At 55.9% G+C, this 19517-nt stretch overlaps 1 protein-coding gene across 1 annotated transcript; it reads left to right on the top strand.

Annotated features, from left to right (window-relative positions):
• Positions 1 to 456: 456 nt before the first annotated feature.
• On the top strand, positions 457 to 19053 carry BCKDHA (branched chain keto acid dehydrogenase E1 subunit alpha). Its single transcript, XM_068992546.1, has 9 exons — positions 457 to 569; positions 9443 to 9628; positions 9734 to 9820; positions 13243 to 13351; positions 15291 to 15452; positions 16846 to 17052; positions 17153 to 17294; positions 17507 to 17678; positions 18580 to 19053. Exons 1-9 carry the CDS (start codon positions 462 to 464, stop codon positions 18748 to 18750), a joined length of 1344 nt encoding a protein of 447 aa, XP_068848647.1. The 5' UTR covers positions 457 to 461; the 3' UTR covers positions 18751 to 19053.
• Positions 19054 to 19517: the final 464 nt, after the last annotated feature.

A 19517-nucleotide genomic window follows, 5' to 3' on the forward strand; every position in this document is an offset into this window, starting at 1 on the left:
CCGCCCAGAAGCGCGCGCTTGCGTACGAGGTGCGTACACAGTACGCACGCGCCGACCCGGGGGCTCCAGGAGTGGCGCCCGCACGTGGCTCGGCGTTTACTAACAATCTGGACCCTCCCACTCCGGCCTCGAAAGTCCAGGAAAGCCGTTGGACAGAAGAGAAGAGTGGGCGGGCCTTGGCATGAGCTCGTCCTACCCGAGGCCCCCGGCCCTGAAACCCTGAGGCTCTAGACGGGTTGTCCTCTTCTTTGCCGGTTACAGGAATAACTAACGTGAGGCGGTCAGAGTAATTTTGGGAAGTTAGGTGGCTTTATGCACCTACATGTGTGTCCCAGAGGCTGCAGAACTAGTAGCGTATGGTTTCTTGGCAGGGTGTTGCTGGCATTTGAGTCAGGATTATGAAGGGGCAGCCCCGCTCTCGCCGAGGAGAGGGGCGGATCTCCGAGGGATGGTCAGCCAAGATGGCGGTGGCGGCTGCGGCGGCGAGGGTTTGGAGACCAAGTCGAGGCTTGGGACGGGCGGGCCTCCCGCTCCTGCGGCTGCTTGGGGCTCGTGGGCTGGCTAGATCTGTGAGTACCTGGGGCACCTGAGAGTTTTCTCGAAAGAGGTATAGGAATGTTTATGCAGTCTTCAGAGTGAGGGGGTTCCCTTAGGTCCCTGTAGGAAGTGAAGGAAAGGCTGTGAGAGAAAGGACGAGGGCTGGGAGAACCACTTGGACAGGACATGCAAGGGAATAACTTCCACTTCCTTAGGAGAAGAAAAGCCAGGAAGCTCCTTTGTGACCCTAAGGGAGGGAGAAAACTTGGAGAGAGCGAGGTAGTTAATTGCCGCCCATCCCCAGGGGAGGCCGCTTGGAGGATACGGGAGAAGGGTGTGACCTCTCCCCTCAGGAGCTGGAGAAAATTGTGTTTGTAAGGGAAAGACTTTCTTCTCAATACGGTCTACTTTCAAGGAGGAGGAGAGAGACATCAGTTGCCCTTTCAGGAACTTTTATGGTGCCCCGTGTTTCTTTGCTCCAATTCTGATTTTTAAATAAACTGCGTTAAAAAAAAAATCTTTCTGGGACTTCCCTGGTGGTCCAGTGACTGAGACTCCGCGCTTCCAATGCGGGGGGCCTGGGTTTCATCCCTGATCAGGTCCCACGTGCCGGCAGTTAAAGAGTTCGTATGCCGCAGCTAAAAATCCTGCATGCCATAACTAAGACCCAGTGCAGCCAAATAAATAAAGATAAAATACTTATAAAAAGTCGTGGATCCTGTGCCTCCGGTATAGAACGGTAGCCAAGGACCTTGTTGGTTTTGGTCACTCTAAGGAGGAGGTCATCAGTGAATATTTGTTGAACTAATGAGGGGAGAGGTCCTGGCAAAGCGCTTAGTCCATATTTCTTAGAAACAGTGGAGAAATGCCTTGTTTCTTGTCAAAAGGAGCAGACTCCCTTTAGATTGATGCTGCTAATGGCATGCTCGCACAGCAGAAATGTAGATGGGAACCACTGTTTAGAGGGACAGAAGCAGGGGACTTGAGAAAAGCTGTGAACTGAGATTTTGCATATAACAGAGTAGTGATTAAGAAGATTGGCTCATGCTAAATCATGTGAGGCCGTGTTCTGTAATCTGCCTTTTTCTAGCTCTGTAGCTTTGAGCAAGGGACTGCTCTTCTCTGGACCTGATTTTCCTCTCTGTAAAATGATAACGATGGTCACCTCATAGAGTTGTTGTGAAAATTAAATATGTAAAGTGCTAAGAACTGAATCTGGCATATGATGAGGGCAATTGGAGTGTTAGCCACTGTTGAAAGTGAGGTTGGAGGGATGGGACAAAAACTCACCTCCGAGATGGGGGGAGAAGAAGGGAGGTGACCTGGGAAAGGCCTGGATTGGCGAAGGCCTTGGTGGGAATTCTGTCCAGACCTTGTGGGGTTGGGTCTGACCATCTTATCCCAAACCATTAGGAAAGGAAAACGGAATTTGGGACGAAGCTCTTGGTAGAGGGAGAAATGGGAGGAGGATGGGCTGTGAATAATGTGCGGGAAGACCTAAGAAGGGAGTCACTTGAAGCAGGTAGTTTCAGAAAGGTTACTGGAGCAAGAGGGAGGTGGGAGAGTCCTTGCCTTTGGGCTGGTCTCTGTGGGGGTTTGGGTTTGATTTGAGCAGTCAGATCCTCCACAGCTCCATCCCTTGGGCCCATTGGTTGAGCCTGTGGAGTGAGGGTGAGCTTGACTGAGTGGGAGAAGGGAAAGCGTCGTTCACGGCTGATTAAATCTGCTTCCTTTCTGGCTCCGACTCCTTGCTACTCTCCCTCCTGCCTTCCCCCCATTTTTTTTTTTTTTTTAAGTGAGCTCTGTTGGTGGGGAGGGAAGCAGGGGGCAATGGTCTTTCATTATTTATTTGGCTGCACTGGGTCTTCCTAGTGTCATGAGGGAGCTAGTTCCCTGACTAGGGATCGAACCTGGGCCCCCTGCATTGGGAACGTGAAGTCTTAGCCACTGGACTACCAGGGAATTCTCTGTGTATTTTTAGAGTCCCTGTTTCGTCTTCTCCACTTTTAATTATCTCACTTGTTTTTAAGTGTAAAAAAAAAAAAACAAACCTTTTTTTTTTGGAGGGAAGAGAAAAGAGTAGTAGCATTTACTCAAAGATCTGGGACCTGGTGTGTCCAGTAGCAGCTTCCCTCGTGACTCAGATGGTAAAGAACCCTCCTGCCAATGCCGGAGACACAGGTTCGATCCCTGGTTCAGGCAGATCCCCTGGAGAAGGGAATGGCAGCCCACTCCAGTATTCTTGTCTGGAGAATCCCATGGACAGAGGAGGCTGGCAGGCTGACTTTTTGTGATGATATCCACGTTGTTCAGTACAGTAGCCACTAACCACCCATGGCTCCTGGGCCCTTCAAATGTGGCTAGTGTGACAGAGCACTTGAAGTTCTCATTTAACTTTAATGACTTTAAATAGCTAGAAGAGGTTGGTGGCTGCCATACTGGATGATGCAGTTTTAGGCAGTCAGGGTGGAGTCAGGAGATAGTATCTTGGAGGCAGGTTGGGAGGTTGTGCTTGTAGTGGACTGATTGGGTTGTTGGGGCAGGCTGTGTTGGGAGGAAGGCTTCTCATCCCGCCCCCCGCCCCCACCTCTGGCTCCTGCTTGCCTCTCCTTTCACTGCCCTTTACTCAGGCTGTGCCCTGTTGCCTCGGAGGCATTTGGCTGGTTCTACCCTCAGTCCTGTTTCTAGCAGACGTCTTATTGTTCAGGGAGAAGAGGAGGAGGGAACTTGATTGTCCTGGAGTCCTGAGTTGTTTTCTCAGCCACCACCCCAAGAAGCAAGTGTGATCTCGATCAAGTCATTTCACTTCTCTGAGCTTTAGCAGGTGGGGTGACTAGAGGGCCTCCTGCCCAGTTGGGAGTCAGGGAGCACCTCGAAGCTGGGTCTGTGTGAATTATCAGTAATAGTATTTCTCGGACCCTGCTGTTCAGGCATGTGTCTGGGGGCTCTAGAACTCCAGGGCTCTGGGCGGCATCTCCATGTGGTTGGTGCCCAGAGTATATTGCACCATGAAACAGTAGTTCGTCGTCTCCCTCTTGGCGGTGTCTTAATGAAGCGCTTTCTCATTGACAGGGCCAACTCACACCATTGTTATATTTAACACTGCAAGGTACGGTACTGGTAGTTTTCTTCTGTTACAGGGGAGGAAACTGAGGCTCAGAGAGGTGAGGTCTGAACTTGGAGCTCTGGACTCCAGAACTGCCCGGAGGAGCAGGGGCAGGACTTCGGTTCAGGTCTTACCGCATCCTGCTTAGTCCAGACTGGGTGTGCATCATCAGCCTCTGCCTGGGGCTGGTGGCAAGGTGGGGTGCCCTCCCCTCCCTGTACTTCAGCCCCACTGGCATTTTCCCTTCCCTTGGGTGAGTTCCCACTGCCTTGGTAGGGATATGGTCTTTCCATTGTGGGCAGACAGGTCATTTCTTCAGAGAAGCTTTCCCACCCCGACTGCCACTCTCAATCTGTAGAACAGGGACAGTAGCAGTGCCTCCCTCAGAGAGAGAGGTGAGGGTTAAAGGAAACGGTTCTTAGGAAGCGCTTATGACACATACCTAGGGCTTTCCTGGTGGCTCAGTGGAAAAGAATCCTCCTGCCGAGCAGGAGACTCAGGTTCAGTCCTTGGTTGGAGAAGATCCCCTGGAGAAGAAAATGGCAATATTTTTGCCTGGAAAATCCTATGGACAGAGGAGCCTGGCGGGCTACCATCCATGGGGCCACAAAGAGTCAAACCCGACTTAGCAACTAAACCACTACCGCCACCCACACCATGCGCTCCGTGAAGGCTCAAGAAATGGGAGCTGCTGTTTTTCTCCAGGGACAGTGACACTGGTGTGGTTCTGACTGATGCAAAGCAAGGATGCTTTACACCTTCAGTGCCTTGGGGAGCTTAGTGCTCCTAAACCTCCTGGGTCCTTGAGGCCAGAAAAAGCCTGACCTGTCTCCACCCTTCCCTGGCCTCCCCAGCCAGGCCCCACCCCGCTCTGGCCCCAGGAAAGGGAGGCCACTAATGAGGGCACTGACATTCCTCAGCTGGAAGTAGAGCCAGGGTTTAGCTCTCTTTGAGGGCAGTGTGCCTCAGATCCCAGAGAGTGCTGGCTGAGGTGACCTTAGCCATCAGAGGACCTCCTTCAGAGGACCCGGTTCCCTGGCCCCATCCACAGAGCCGTCCCAGGCTGGACCCCACCATCCTCTCCAGCTTCCCTGTAGTGGTCAGGCTGCCTGGCTTCATGTGCTGACATCACCGCTCCCGATCTCCTTGGATCGCAGACAAGTTGCCTAACCCCTCTGAGCCTCGGGGCCACCTCTCTTAACGGCGATGTGGTCATGGTGCCCTCCTCGGGTTCATCACACAGCAAGGGCCTGGTGTGGCCCGGACGCACGTCCGTAACTGCTGTCATTAACGTGCTGCAGCCAGATGGTCTCCACGGTGCCAGGGTCTCTCCTCTGGCCTCAGCCTTTGTCCTTCCGGAGAACTGACATGTTCCCCCATCCCAGTTTTTGGCCTGGCTCACCTCTGCTCATCCTGGAGGCCTCAGCTTCCCTCTTCCTTTTCCCCGAGGCTTTTCCTCTTACAAGTGATACAGATAGCAAAATGCTTCCTTCTCCAGGTATAGCAGGTGCTTTTTACCCTCCCACCACCAACTGGTATAGAAATTCTTGGGTTCAGGGAGGCAGTCTCCTGCCCAATGTGACGTGACTGGAGAGCCAGGATTCAAGCACAGTCCACTCAGCCCTCTAGCCCTCACCCTAACTGACCAAACCCTTCACAATCCTGCCTCCTCTGAGATCGCTCCTCCTGATAGTAACTCCTGTGTTCAGTGTCCATCATCCATCTCTCCCCATCGTCTCCAGCCCTCAGTTCAGGGCCTGACTTAGAGCAAATATTCACTGACGCCTTGTTTGACCGCAGTAGCCATCAGGCGCACTTGTTAGCTACCCATATTTGTCCAGCATTGGTTATATGCCAGGCATGAGGTCCTTAATCTGCATACCAGCCTCCTTTACGCATAAGGAAACGGAGGGACCTGTGGTTGCACATCCCGGAAGCAGTGGTGGACTCGCAGTCCTTGGCCTTAACTACGGTGCTATGGCATCCACAAGTACTGCCCATTAGTACTGGGGCAGACCTGGCCGTCCAGAGCATGTCTTGGTCCTGTGCTGGGAGAGGGCATGGCTTCAAGGCTTCGTGTAAATCGTGCAGTTTCTGCAGGATTCCACCAGGACAAACCCACCTGCACCAAAAAGAAGGGAAAATGGGTGGAGAGGCATATATCCTCTGCATGTGATTCACCGCCGCACCCCCCCCCCCGCCCCGCCCCCACCCCGTAATGGAGCCGTTCCTGAGGGCCAGCACTGTGTGGAGCCCTCTGAAAGCTCGTGGAATCAGCACAGTACCCTTGGCGTGGGTACCACCTTCATCTCTACAGGCCCCGGATGCGGGGGCACCGCCAAGGCCTGGCTCCAGGGACAGCGCCCTGCTGGTAACCCTCCAGCCTCTGGAGGCAGATAGCCGTGCCCTGACCCTGGGGTTTGCTCTGAGCCATGTGACTGTCCTCCTGGGGCCTGCTGGCCCCTGGCCTCCTGTCCCGGAGCCCCTCCCCAGATGGAGTCTCCGCTGCACCTCAGTCTCGAGTGTCCACTGGGGCCTGGTCTGGAGTTATCATCTGGTCTGAAACGCAGGCAGTCCTTCTCCCTCACTCCCGTTTTCCCCATCTTTCCAAGGTGCCAGTCAGTTTTTCTCATTTCTCTGCCTGTCTTTTGGTTTATTCCTCCCTTCTACCAGTTTTTGAGCGTTCCACACCTGTGCTGAACCCTCTGCCTACCTTATCTGAGGCACTACTGGTAACCCTGCGCAGCCTTTTCGCAGATGAAGACATTCTGAGACACCGTGTTTTGCAGAGGGCTGTGCAGTGAGCTAAGAAATTGGAACCCAGGTTGGTCTGACTCCAAGCCAGTGAATATTCATGCACTGGGTCAGTAATTCCCTGTTGAAGTGTGTGCCCTGTAAACCCACGTGGACATGCTCCCTGCCTCCGGAGCTCATGGTGTGTGTGGGGGAGACGACACCACCAGGTGGTTGCGTGAGCACCCTGAAAGCAGGGGGGTGGTCTGCAAGAGCTGAACAGCTGCCCTGCCATCGGAGCATAATTTGCTTTATTTCTTCACCAGCACAAATGCAGAGAAAAGCACGCTCGTTCACATTCCCCCACTGGCCTCTTTGCCTCAGTTAAAGGAGGGAGGGTGGGGAACCCATTTGCGCACCCTCCTGTGAGACCCAGCTCAGGACGAGCCCAGGTGGTATGCTTCAGTTCCTCTGGGAGGTGAAGCCACGGTTAGCCAGCTGAGAGAGGACCCTGGGGACCTGTGGGAAGCGGGGAACCTGGGCTTGGGGGTCTGGCTGTCAGCGCTGCCCAAGTTTGAAGCCCAGTCTCGACTTTATCTGTCTGGTTTAGCTCTGGGGCCTGGTGCAGGAATTGATACAGCCACCCTAAGCCTCGGCTTCCTCGTCTTAAGGGCGAGAGTAAGTGCTCCCTGCCTCCCGGACGTGCTCTGAGCAGTGAGGGCTGTGTCTCGGGACGTCAGCCTGGCACCCTGCTTGGGCTTAATAAAGGGGCTCTGTTGTAACACTGAGGTGGTTCAGGGCTAACTGGAGAGCTGAGAAATGGGATCAGTTCTCCTGGTGCGCATGTGGCCTTCTCCTGGGCTTTCCCAGGCCGCCTCTGAGCCGGGGGCTGCAGTGTTTCCCACAGGACTCCTCCCACGTTCCACAGATACATGCCACTCCTCACGTTCTGCCTTCTGCCTATTCTGCCGTGCATGCGTGCTAAGTCACTTCAGTCATGTCTGACTCTTTGGGACCCCATGGACTGTATGTAACCAGCTAGGTTCCTCTGTCCATGGGATTCTCCAGGCAAGAATCAGTTCAGTTCGGTTGCTCAGTCGTGTTCGACTCTTTGCGACCCCATGGACTGCAGCACACCAGGCCTCCCTGTCCATCACCAATTCCTGGAGCTTGCTCAAACTCATGTCCATTGAATCAGTGATGCCATCCAACTATATTATCCTCTGTCGTCCCCTTCTGCCTTCAGTCTTTGCCAACATCAGGGTCACATCAGGTGGTCAAAGTATTGGAGCTTCAGCTTCAATATCAGTCCCTTCAATGAATATTCAGCACTGATTTCCTTTAGGATGGACTGGTTGGATCTCCTTGGAGTCCAAGGGACTCAAGAATCTTCTCCAACACCATGGTTCAGAAGCATCAGTTCTTCAGTGCTCAGCATTCTTCACAGTCAAACTCACATCCATACATGACTACTGGAAAAACCATAGCTTTGAATAGACAGACCTTTGTTGGCAAAGTAATGTCTCTGCTTTTTAATATGATGTCCAGCTTGGTGATAGTTTTTCTTCCAAGGAGCAAGCGTCTTTTAATTTCATGGCTGCAGTCACCATCTGCAGTGATTTTGGAGCCCAAGAAAATAAAGTCTCTAACTGTTTCCGTTGTTTCCCCATTTATTTACCATGAAGTGGAGGGACCGGATGCCATGATCTTCATTGTTTGAATGTTGAGTTTTAAGCCAGATTTTTCAGTCTCCTCTTTAATCAAGAGGCTGCTCAGTTTCACTTTGCTTTCTGCTGTAAAGGTGGTGTCATCTGCATATCTGAGGCAGAATACAGGCAAGGATACTGGAGTGGATTGCCATGCCATTCTCCAGGGGATCTTCCCAACCCAGGGATCGAACCCACGTCTCTTACATCTCCCATATCGTCAGGCGGGTTCTTTATCACTAGAGCCACCTGGGAAGCCCATGTGTTCTGTTACCCCGGCCTCGAATGCGCCTTCCCTGACTCCTAGATATCCTTCAGGTCCCAGCTCTCACATCACTTCCTCAGGGGAACTGTCCCCTCTTTCCACTCTGCTGTCACCCCACAGCTTCCCCTGGAAGAACACACATCACCCTTGGCCCCCCAGTGTTACTTGTTGGGGATCTGTCTTCCCTGCTGCACGGCAGGGGCAGGTGTCTTGCCTCTCTTAGGTCCCCACAGACCAGCACGGGCTGTGGAACGAAGCAGGTGCTCAAATATTTGTTGAATGAGTCAGTCTAGGCTCCTGGAGGGGGTTAGGACTGGAGAGGGCAGCGAAGCATGTGGAGCTCTTTGCCAGGAGATGGGGGAGGAGGCCTTCTAGTGTAGATGAGAGCAGAGATGTAGAAACGAGGATCAGCATTACTTTGCACCTTCATGGTAGGTATAAATATTCTGCTCACCGTTTTATACGTGTGCTTTTGTCTAAACCTCCCTGTGTTTCCATGAGGTGTTCCCCATGTTACAGGTGAGAAAGGGGAGACTTGAGGAGGGAGACGCTCATTCCCATGGTCACAGCAAGGGATTTGAGCCTAGGCAGGCTGACTTTTAAGGGCTCCCAGACGTAAACGCTAAGCTGAGAGACTGGCTTAGAGTGGTCTCCTTGTGGGTAGAGGAGTCGGTGAAGAGCACATCTGGGTGTGTGTGTGGGGGGGTCACCATGGGAGATGAGAGGAGGGGCTAGCTGCGGTCAGCCTTGAGAGTCCGTGAATGCCGGGAGAGGAATTTGGGCCTCTTATAGCTACCAGTTCCTGAGCCACCTGCCACTTTATTAGATCATTTAAGCTTTACAACAACGTTGTGTGATAGATGCTATGATTTTCACCCCAGTTTTACAGCTGAGGAGCCAAGACTCAGGGTGGTTATAGGAACCTGCCTGAGGTCACACACTGGGAAGGTGATGGAGCGGGAAGTGAGACCTTGTGTGTCAGGCCCCAGAGTCCACTGCGGCCTGGCGGCTGCATCACCAGCAACACTGCCTGTCAGCACAGGGAGCCTCTCTGCTGCTCCTGACCTGGGTGTTCTGCTCCACACTCTTCCCCAGCACCCCCACAGGTGGCAGCAACAGCGGCACTTCTCGTCCCTGGATGACAAGCCGCAGTTCCCAGGGGCCTCAGCGGAGTTCATAGACAAGCTCGAGTTCATCCAGCCCAATGTCATCTCTGGGATCCCCATCTACCGGGTCATGGACCGGCAGGGCCAGATCATCAACCCCAGCGAGGATCCCCATGTAAGAGGCCACCTCCCTCAACTTCGTGCCTCCCACGCCCAAGCCCCTTGCCCATCTCCTCTCTGGCCCCAGATGGCCCATGTCTGTCTGTGCCTCTGTCTGCAGCTGCCCCAGGAGAAGGTGCTCAAATTCTACAAGAGCATGACCTTGCTCAATACCATGGACCGCATCCTCTATGAGTCCCAGAGGCAGGTGCGTGGGGATGGGCTGGGGAGGGGGCCTGGGATTACCTGAGGCCCTGCCCACCCTACCTGTGTCTAGGCCAAAAGACAGCACCCAGAGAAGGGGGAGTGGAATGGAGATCCCTGAATTGTGGTCCTTAGACCTCCTGGGGTTCTCCTGGGGCTCTGGAGGAAGAAGATGAGGGGTGGTCCTGCCCCAGGGCAGAAGATTGAACCGGATCACAGGAAGCCTGTTGTCTGCTGGGCTGGGGCTTAGCTGTGCTGGGGGCGGCAAGACAGGAGAAGACTGGATGGCCCTTCGTCTCAGACACTCGCAGTCCTGAGAACAGGGCGGCCCTCGGCTCTTCCTGGAGTGTCTGTGTCCAGTGTGCTGTGGAGGGACACCCAGCAGTGTTAGCTTCAGCAGACAGAGACCGAGGCTCAGCAGTGTCAGCAGAGAGGAAGCTTGCTGACTCGAATAGCTGCAAGTCTACAAGGCCCTATTTCAGGCACGGCTGTACCCTGGGGCTCAAAAAATGTTATCAAACCTGTTTCTCTCACCTAGTGTCTTTTCCACGCTGCTTTGCCTCGGCTTCCCTTATGCTCAAGCCGCAGTGGTCTCTGGAAGCTCCAGACTCACAGAAGGGGCAGTGAGAGGGTTCGGGGTGCAGGCTCTGGAGCAGGACTGCAGTCGGAGTCCATTCTGTCACCCTCCAGCTTTGTGGTCGTGAGAAAGTTGCTCAGCCTCCCAGTGCTTCAGCTTGCTGGTCTCTAGCTACTTTATGGGGTTGCTGCAAGGGTTGATGGCGGTGCACATAATAGCCTGAGAAACAGTGAAACGCATTGGTCATGGATACCAGCCTCACAGTTACTATCTCCTCTGCTTAGCAGTGGAAAGAGAGTGTCCCTAACATTCCAGCAGAAGGCCCAGGGCTGATGCTGATTGGCCAGGCTTTGGTCACAGACAGATTCCTCTCTGAGCCAACCCGTGAGATTGACAGGCCAGGCCGGGGCCATGTGCCCATGCCTGGGAACCATGGGCTCAGAGGCCTGGTGTCTGTCCTTCTGGGCTGCAGAGACTTAAGAGCAGGGGCACGGGGTTCCTGTTAGAAAAGTGGGAGAATGCCGGCTGTCCCTCAGCTTCCACCACCACTGCTGGGTCAGAAGCGGGGATGGGCTTGGGAATCTGCACTTGCATCAAGCCCCCAGGTGACCCCACTGTGGACTGAAGCCTCAGGCCCACCGAGGACAGTTCCAAGCAGATCATGCGGGCAGCCAGCTCACAGCAGCGCTGTGTGTGGGTTCGCCACCCTGCCCAGAAACTTCCCTTGGCTCCTGTCGTCCACAAGATCAAGACCGGCCCTTCCTGTCTGCCCTGTCTCCCGTTGTGGCGCTCAGCCATCTGCTCCCCTCTGCACAGCCTCAGGGCCAGGCCCCGCCTCCCATCCGCTCATGTTCATGGGCTCTTCCTGCCCCTGGATTGACTGTGCACACGGGACCTTTGGAACCTGAGGACATGGACCCAAGTCACGACTGGGACATTAGGCAGATGGTTTTTCTTGTCTTTGCCTCAGTTTCTTTAGTGTATTAAAGAAAAAAAGTAGAAATAACAAGAGAACACATCCCAGAAGGTGGGAGTGGGAGTTCCGTGAGACCCACACATCAGGTCACTTGTCCATTGGCCAACACTGGGGACCCTCAGTAAGATCAGCTTGGCCATCAGGTTCCAGCATTTATTAGCTTGGATGACACTCAGCTATAAGTAGCAGTCAGCCCTCCCTCAACACCCCCCAAATCCTGACAAAAATAAAAGCAATAGTTTAAACAGATTAGTAGTTTCCTTCTCTTGCATAAAAGAAATGTGGAAACAGGTGGTCAGGACTGATGCACCACAATGTCACTGGACAGCCAGTGCTGGCTTCTAGCCTCTAGGGCCCCTCAGGAACCCAGTGACTGCTGGAGCCCTCCATCACGTCTCACCCCAGGCAGGAAGTGGAAGGTGGAAGGTCAGACACGGCACTGCCCAGCTATCTCCCCACGCCCACATTTATAGAACTAGGTAGTCCCACCAAATAACACCACAGGTGTCACTGGTCACTCCCAGCTGCCAGGGACACTGAGAAAGTAGTCTGTTAGTCTGGGCAGTGGCTGCTGGTGCAGTGAGACCTGTTAGTAAAGAGAAGAGGGATTGGACGCTGGATAGGCAGCCAGTGGCCTCTGCCACTAGCCCAGGTCCCGTTTCCTCGGGATTCCCCCCTCTCAGGGCTCTCCCCACGCCAACCTAGACAGCCCAGCCAAGCGCTCAGCATCCACCCACTCACTTGGCACCGCGCGGTCAATTAACTTTTAATTGGCTCTCCACTTGGAAGCAAGTATTATTCATCGGTTCCCGGATTGTGACGGGAGGCTAGGTCTGGGCACGGGGCGTCCTGCAGAGCCTGGCCTGAGTGTGTTACCTCTCATGCAGTCCTGCTTACCGCCCATCTCTGTGCCAGGCTCCCGGGTCTCCAGCCAGACGTCACCTCTCAGCCCCAGATCTACTTGGCTTCTCACCCTGGGTGTCCCTCACCAGTTTCAGCCTGTCCAGACTTGACCTCAGCACCTTCCTCCCAGACTTGCTCCTCTTTCTCCCTTAGGCCGTTGGTCAGTGATGGGTGCCACCATCCACCCGTTTACCCAAACGAGACCCACAGTGTTCTCCTTGCTATCACTTCCCCTCTCATTCTCTCTGTCCTTAGGTCTTTAATTAGAAATCCATTCTGCTCAGTACCACAGTCAGGAATCCAGACTTCTTACCTTTCTGCTTCATCATCTTGGGCAGCTTGACTTTCCTGTAATTGTTGCCTCACGTTCACAAGATGGCTGCCACAGGTCCAGGCTTCATGGCTCTGCAAAGTGGGGGAAATGGATGGCAGCACTGCAGTGATCTTTTTGATCAAGAAAGCAAAAGCAGACTTCCACTTGTCTGGCTGGAACTGTGTCCGGTGGCCACTTCTGACTATAAGGGAGGCTGGGGACCTGCCTTTCCAGGCCCTGAGATTGAGGGATTCAGGAAGGGGGGCTCCCCTTGGGCACTGGTGTATCCAGCTAGCAGGTGCCTCTCTCTCCAACCTTGCCGCCCCCTGCCACACTTTACATCCCAGCCCTTCTGGCCTCCTGGCCTTTGTTGTGGGCTCTCTGGAAACCGCCACCATCCCCACATTTGCTCACCTTAGGCCTTGCTCCATGATGCCTCTCCATGGTGGAGTGGGTACACCTTCAGCTTCCATCACCCTGGCTCTGACCAACCTGGCACTTCTTCCATGGAGGCAGGAATGCCAGCGTGACCTGGCCCAGAGCCGGCCTTCAGGAAGCATCTGCAGAATCACAGAGTCAGCAGATAGCATTTGCATACTTGTCTGTCGTTGCCCAGCCTCACTGAACCCGGGCCCCCGGGCCCCCCTCTACCCCCAGGGCCGCATATCCTTCTACATGACCAACTATGGCGAAGAGGGGACGCACGTGGGCAGCGCGGCAGCCCTGGACGACACAGACCTAGTGTTTGGCCAGTATCGGGAGGCAGGTATGTCTGACCTTAGCTGGGCCATATGAAGTGGGGCTCTGGATCTGTGGTCTCCGTGGTGACAGGTCAGGCTCAGTCCTGCCTGCTCAGAAGGTGAGGCCTACATAGTTACCAGTGTGCCCTTCTGTGAGCGGCATGATGCCAGGGAAGCCTCAGGGTGCTTCACCTCCGAGAGGCCTGGCGATATTGTAGTTAAGCGCCTGTGCCCCTAACCTTTCCATGCCCTGCTGGTTGTTAGATTTGGGGCAAGTCACTTCGATTCTCTGAGCCTCATTTTTCTCATCTAGAAATAGAGATGACGATGGGGTGGTGACTCCTGCGTGGTGGGGCTGCCAGGAGCCTACAGTGAGGGCAGGCTGGGCTGGGGGAGCCCTGTCTACATGTGCAGGGCTCTGCCAGCCTCTTTCCAGGTGCCAGGTCACTCACCCAGCAGAAGCAGATGGACGGTGTGTTCTAACCATTTCTAAGTGAACGGGGGAGAGGATGGAAGGGTCACAGACTAGGAATGAAGAAGACGGATGAGCGTTTAGGAGAGACTGGGGGGAGAGTGGAGCTGAAGTTGGGGCTTCCAGAGCAGTTGTTGGCGTGAGGACCCAGCAGGGAGCCCCATCTGCTCCTTCCTCTTAGGTACTGCATGATCCTGGGCAGGTTGCTTAACTGCACCTTGCCTCAGCCTCCTCATCTCATGTCCTCACCGTGTGGGATGGGGACCCCTCCCAAGACAGTTTCACTGGGCAGATGACATGAAGCCCTCAGCACAGGGCATACGGTGCACAATAAGCCCTCAAAGTTGGACGCGATGCTGTGGCCAGGGCCTCGCACCCTGAACAGCTCTTCAGGGAGGTGTGGCCTGGCCAGGATGTCTGTCCAGAGCCTGGACCAGCTGGCATGGCCATCTCGTCTCAGATTGTCTCCTCTCTCAGCTGCACCAGACCCCCCACCCCCACACATTCCGGGAGGACAGACGCCCCATGATAATGACTCTGGTTCAGCATCATTACATTTCCCCGGGCACTGGGCCACAAGCCAGGCCCTGCCAGGTTTGCCGAGTGCTTCCCGCTGTTTTTGCCGAGGGGTTCTCTCTGGGGAGGGCTCCAGGCAGGGCCTGGCATCGCGGGCGCCAGCTGGGCTCTGCACACGGGGGCCGTTAGGGCCCTGGCCACCTCTGCAGGAGTGAGCCATCCTGCCCGGGTCCTGGAACGCCCTGCGTCCTGGCAGCTGCAGGGGCACCTGTGCAGGGCAGGAGGAAAGGCCGACCCTGCTTGCCCATCCTGGCTGGGCAGCTGCTCGCCTGGCTGACTCGGTGTCTCCCGTCTCTGGAGTGGGGAGAACAAGGGCACTGAGGATGGCGGCGCTCCCGGAGCCTGTCTCCATTGCCCTGCCGGCCTCGCGCTGGAGGGGCTGCATGGGGCCCCCGCCAGCCCTGCCATCCGGGTGGTGTGAAGCCCAGGTCAGAGAGGTGTGTGCTTGTGGCTTTTGATGATGAGGTGGGTGTCCACCAGGTGTTTTACTGCTGAGAACAGGTTTGAATATTTCCTCCCTTAGTCCAGGAGTCATGAACATGGCCCATACATTTACTTGGTTCATAATGATTTTTTTTTTTTTTAAGTAAATGAATTAGAGGAACACTTAAAAATCAGGTAGCTTCTCAAAAGAAAAAAACAGGCAAGCTGAATTTCTCCTTCTTTGAAAACTGAAACCATGTGGCCTTCCTGAGCAGAGGCCAGTTGGTCTGAACAGCAGCCTCCCTCCTGAGCCAGGCCTCTCTGCTCTGCGCACCGTCCCTGTGAGCATCCGAACGTGCCTTCCCTGCTCTGCTCCGGCTCCCTGACTGTACTGGCACAGGGGCGGGGCCTGGCAGCAGGCCAGGGGGTAGCCTTCAGGGGTTGGCCTGCCCCCATACCACTCACCAGAGTAACCCTGCCTCCTCCTGCTGCAGGTGTGCTCATGTACCGGGACTACCCCCTGGAGCTGTTCATGGCCCAGTGCTACGGCAACGTGAGCGACCTGGGCAAGGGGCGCCAGATGCCCGTCCACTACGGCTGCAGGGAGCGCCACTTCGTCACCATCTCCTCTCCGCTGGCCACGCAGATCCCCCAGGGTGAGAATGCGCGCCCAGGCCCGGCACACGCAGACTGATGACGTTCCCTCCTCGGGCCCTCACCTCTCCACCGGGGCCTCCTGGTGGGCGCAAGGACCCAGCGCTGGTCTGGGCTCTAGACTTAGAAGATCTCTCTTTCTGGGACCCTCGTGGGAGGGCTCTGGTGGCGCTCAGCAGGCACAGTCGCTCTCTGTTTCCCATGCTTGTGCTCACCTTGTGTCTGCTCAGCAGCACAGCCAGCCATGTGGAACTGAGTGTGTGCCAGGTTCCTCGCTAAAGGTCACTGGCAGGTCGCAAGAAGAGTTGGCTCTCATGTTGTGGACCAGGTGGCTCCAGAGCCCAGGTTCTCTACCCCAACCCTGGTCTTCCTCTGTTTTCGGAGTCTGACTCCCCCGAAGCAGACTCTAGAAGCACACGATGCTTAGCGCAGCCGGTGTGACTTCTATTAAAGATAACCGCTTGGGAAGCAGACCCGCTTGGGGCCAGGCCTGCGGCCACAGTGTGCAAAGACAAAGTCAGGCTGCTCCAGGGCAGACACTTGAGCTGATATGTGCAGGGTTTAGCAGAGTCCCAGGCACGTTCGCCCCTAGTGAGTTTTAGATAAGAGCAGTTTATGTCTGAGGTGGGAGGTGGACAGGGCAGCCTTCTGCGTGGAGGTAGCATTTTCATTGATCTCCATCCCGTAGAATTTCCATAAGGTGGGATTGGGCCCTCACCTTCCGTTTGGGTGAGCAGTTTAGTCAGTCAGTTGGATACGTCCGGAGTCCATGCGCTGTGCTGGGCACCGTTCTAGGTGCAGTGAACAGAGGCAGTAAAACCCTGAGGCCTCTGGGTGCTGACCCTGGTGGGGGAGATGGCCGGCATCTGGTGCAGATAACACATGGAGTATGTCAGGCGTCATAAGGCCTACAGGGAAAACGGCCCGGGTGTGATACGGGCTCTTGATTTTTGAGCACACTTGGACCCACAGAGGACCCCCACTGGGGGAGGAAGAGGAGCGAGTCCCCGGTCGGCCTGGCTCAGGGTTTAACCAGAGGGTAACAGCGTGGGTGGGAGGAGCAGGAGTCGGGGAGGCTGCTCAGGCACGCAGGGAAGAGGCAGGGCTGGGACCACCAGGGTGAGCTGAAGAAGAGGTCAAATGTTAACTCCCATTTTGGAGGTGGAGCGGGTACAGGAATGACTGGACTCAAGGATGCTGAAGGTTTTGGCCTGAGTGGTTGCAAGGATGGAGCTGCAGTCAGCTGAGGGGAGAAGACCAGGTGGGGAGCTTCTTGGGGGCTCAGGTGTTTTCTTCCCCTCAGTGCCTGGCGACTGCCAGCCTGAGCCCCAGAGGCCCGGGTCAGGGAACACGGGTGTGAGCGCAGGTAAGACGCACATGTCTCTGCTCCTGCAGCGGTCGGGGCAGCCTACGCAGCCAAGCGGGCCAACGCCAACAGGGTGGTCATCTGTTACTTCGGAGAGGGGGCAGCCAGTGAGGGGGACGCCCACGCCGGCTTCAACTTCGCCGCCACCCTCGAGTGCCCCATCATCTTCTTCTGTCGGAACAATGGCTACGCCATCTCCACGCCCACCTCAGAGCAATACCGCGGGGACGGCATCGGTGAGGGCCCTGCTGGGCGCCCCTCCGCTCCCCTCGCCTCTCCTCCCGGCTCAGGTCTCGACTGAGCCCTGGGGCCTGGCTGGCCTCTCTGTCCCCACAGCGGCTCGAGGCCCCGGGTACGGCATCCTGTCCATCCGCGTGGATGGCAATGATGTGTTTGCTGTGTACAACGCCACCAAGGAGGCCCGGCGGCGGGCCGTGGCGGAGAACCAGCCCTTCCTCATTGAGGCCATGACCTACAGGTACCTGCTGGCTGCCCCCATCATCCCCCAAGTGTGACAGCCTGTCCCCGGCTTCTCCCCCACGTTGGCCACTGTCCCCACAGCACGACCCTGCTGCCCCGCACCCTCTGGCCTCCATTCCATTCCCACTCTTCTGTTCCTAGTCTAGCCTTGCCCTCCTGACCCTTGCCTGCGGCGCCGCAGCCTGACCCAGGCCTCCCCTCCCCCTGTAGGATCGGGCACCACAGCACCAGTGATGACAGCTCGGCGTACCGCTCAGTGGACGAGGTCAACTACTGGGACAAGCAGGACCACCCCATCTCCCGGCTGCGGCATCACCTGCAGAGCCGCGGCTGGTGGGATGACGAGCAGGAGAAGGCCTGGAGGAAGCAGTCCCGCAAGAAGGTGAGGCAGGGCTTCCCCGCCTCGGCTGGAACCCACCCCAGGGGCCATGGTGCTTCATAAGGAGCGCTGCAAGAATGGAGAGGCTGGGGGGTGTTCGTTGTTTAGTCGCTCAGTTGCAACCGACTCTTTTGTGACCCCATGGACTGCAGCCCACCAGGCTCCTCTGTCCATGGGATTTCCCTCGCAGGAATACTGGCGTATTCCTTCTCCAGGGGATCTTCCCAATCCAGGGATCGAACCCACATCTCCTGTACTGGCAGGAGGATTCTTTTCCATTGAGCCACCAGGGAAGCCCAGCTGTGGGGCGTGGTGGGGAGTGCCATTGAACGGAGCCTTGGGGATAGCCCTGATGTCACAATGCCCAGACACGTGCATCTTGGCCGTGTCCCAGCAGATGTCTGGCCCTAGCTCTTTCCTCTCTGAAGAGGGATACGGGGTACCTGCCTCAGAAGCTTGTCTGAGGCCTTGCACTTACTCCAAATGCAGTGTGAGTGCCCACCAGAGTCTGTGCACTGCCCCTCTCAGCCCTGGTCATCAGATGCCAGGGACATTGCAGCCCAGTGGGCAGGGTGGACCCTGGTGTTGGGCAGCATGCACTTCCTGACTCTGACATCATGGACACGTCCTTCTCTCTGCCTCACTCCTCTCCTGAGTTGCCTGCTTCTTAAGGGTGCTGAGAGGCCAAAATGATTCTGTGTTCTTAGTACAGTGCCTGGTTCCACTAAGGATGGAGAAGCTGGGGTTGGTGGTGTTAACTGTCACCACTGTTAGGGTGATTATTTCCATCGTCTGCATGGGAACTTGAGGCTCAGGGGGCTTAACCCCTCACCGAGGTCCCACAGGAGGAGGTAGGTTCCTGGGTGAGGGATGGGCTGCCTGCCCACCACCCCTTGTCTCCCAGGTAATGGAGGCCTTTGAGCAGGCTGAGCGGAAGCTGAAGCCCAACCCCAACTTGATCTTCTCGGACGTGTATCAGGAGATGCCTGCCCAGCTCCGCAAGCAGCAGGAGTCTCTGGCACGTCACCTCCAGACCTACGGCGAACACTACCCACTGGACCACTTCGAGAAGTGAGGCCCCACAGCCCCTGGGGTCGTGCCTCAACTACCCCAAGAGGCAGCCCCAGTTTGAGGGGCAGACGGGATTGGCAGGGTGCCAGCTTCCTCAGACAGTTGCCTCCAACACACTCAGGAGCCAGGCAGTACTTGAGGCGGCTCCTGTTCCGCTAGGCTGTTACACTGGGCGGGGTCCTTGGTCAGCCCCTTCTCCACCCTGAGTTACACGGTCTTCTCCCAGGGGCTGGGCGAGGGCACCTCTGGGACTGGACACCCCTGAGGGCTGGGGCTAGATGTGGCAGGTCAGTCTGTGGAACCTGACTCAGAATGAGGCCAGCACGCAGTGAATAAACTGTGTCTCTGTGTTTGGCTCCCTGCCACATCTGGTTTCTGTTTCCTGAAGTGGGGACATGGGAGGCGAGGCCAGCATGGCTGGCTTGGGACTCCCCTAGCTCCTCCATTGGAGATGAGTAAAGCCAAGGCTGTTGAGCTGTCATCTTCTTCTCACAAGCTGGAGGGTCAGCTTCAGCGAATAGCATGGGGCTGGGGTCCTCCAGAGATGACCTCTGGTCTCCTGAAGAACGGGTCAGAGCTGGTGTCCAGCATGACAGCTGGGCCATTAGAGCAGACCTCGCCCAGGCTGGGGGCAGCATCTGGTGTGAAGGTCAGGGGGCAGCAGAGCCTTGCCCTGTACACTACCCCAGGTTCCGGTAGACAAGAGAGACGACTCAGGGTCTCAGAATGCGGAGTGTGCATATTTTGTTTCAAAAACGAAAAGACAGGCCC

The sequence above is a fragment of the Capricornis sumatraensis genome, chromosome 20, assembly GCF_032405125.1.
Source record: "Capricornis sumatraensis isolate serow.1 chromosome 20, serow.2, whole genome shotgun sequence".
Classification (NCBI taxonomy): Eukaryota; Metazoa; Chordata; class Mammalia; order Artiodactyla; family Bovidae; genus Capricornis; species Capricornis sumatraensis.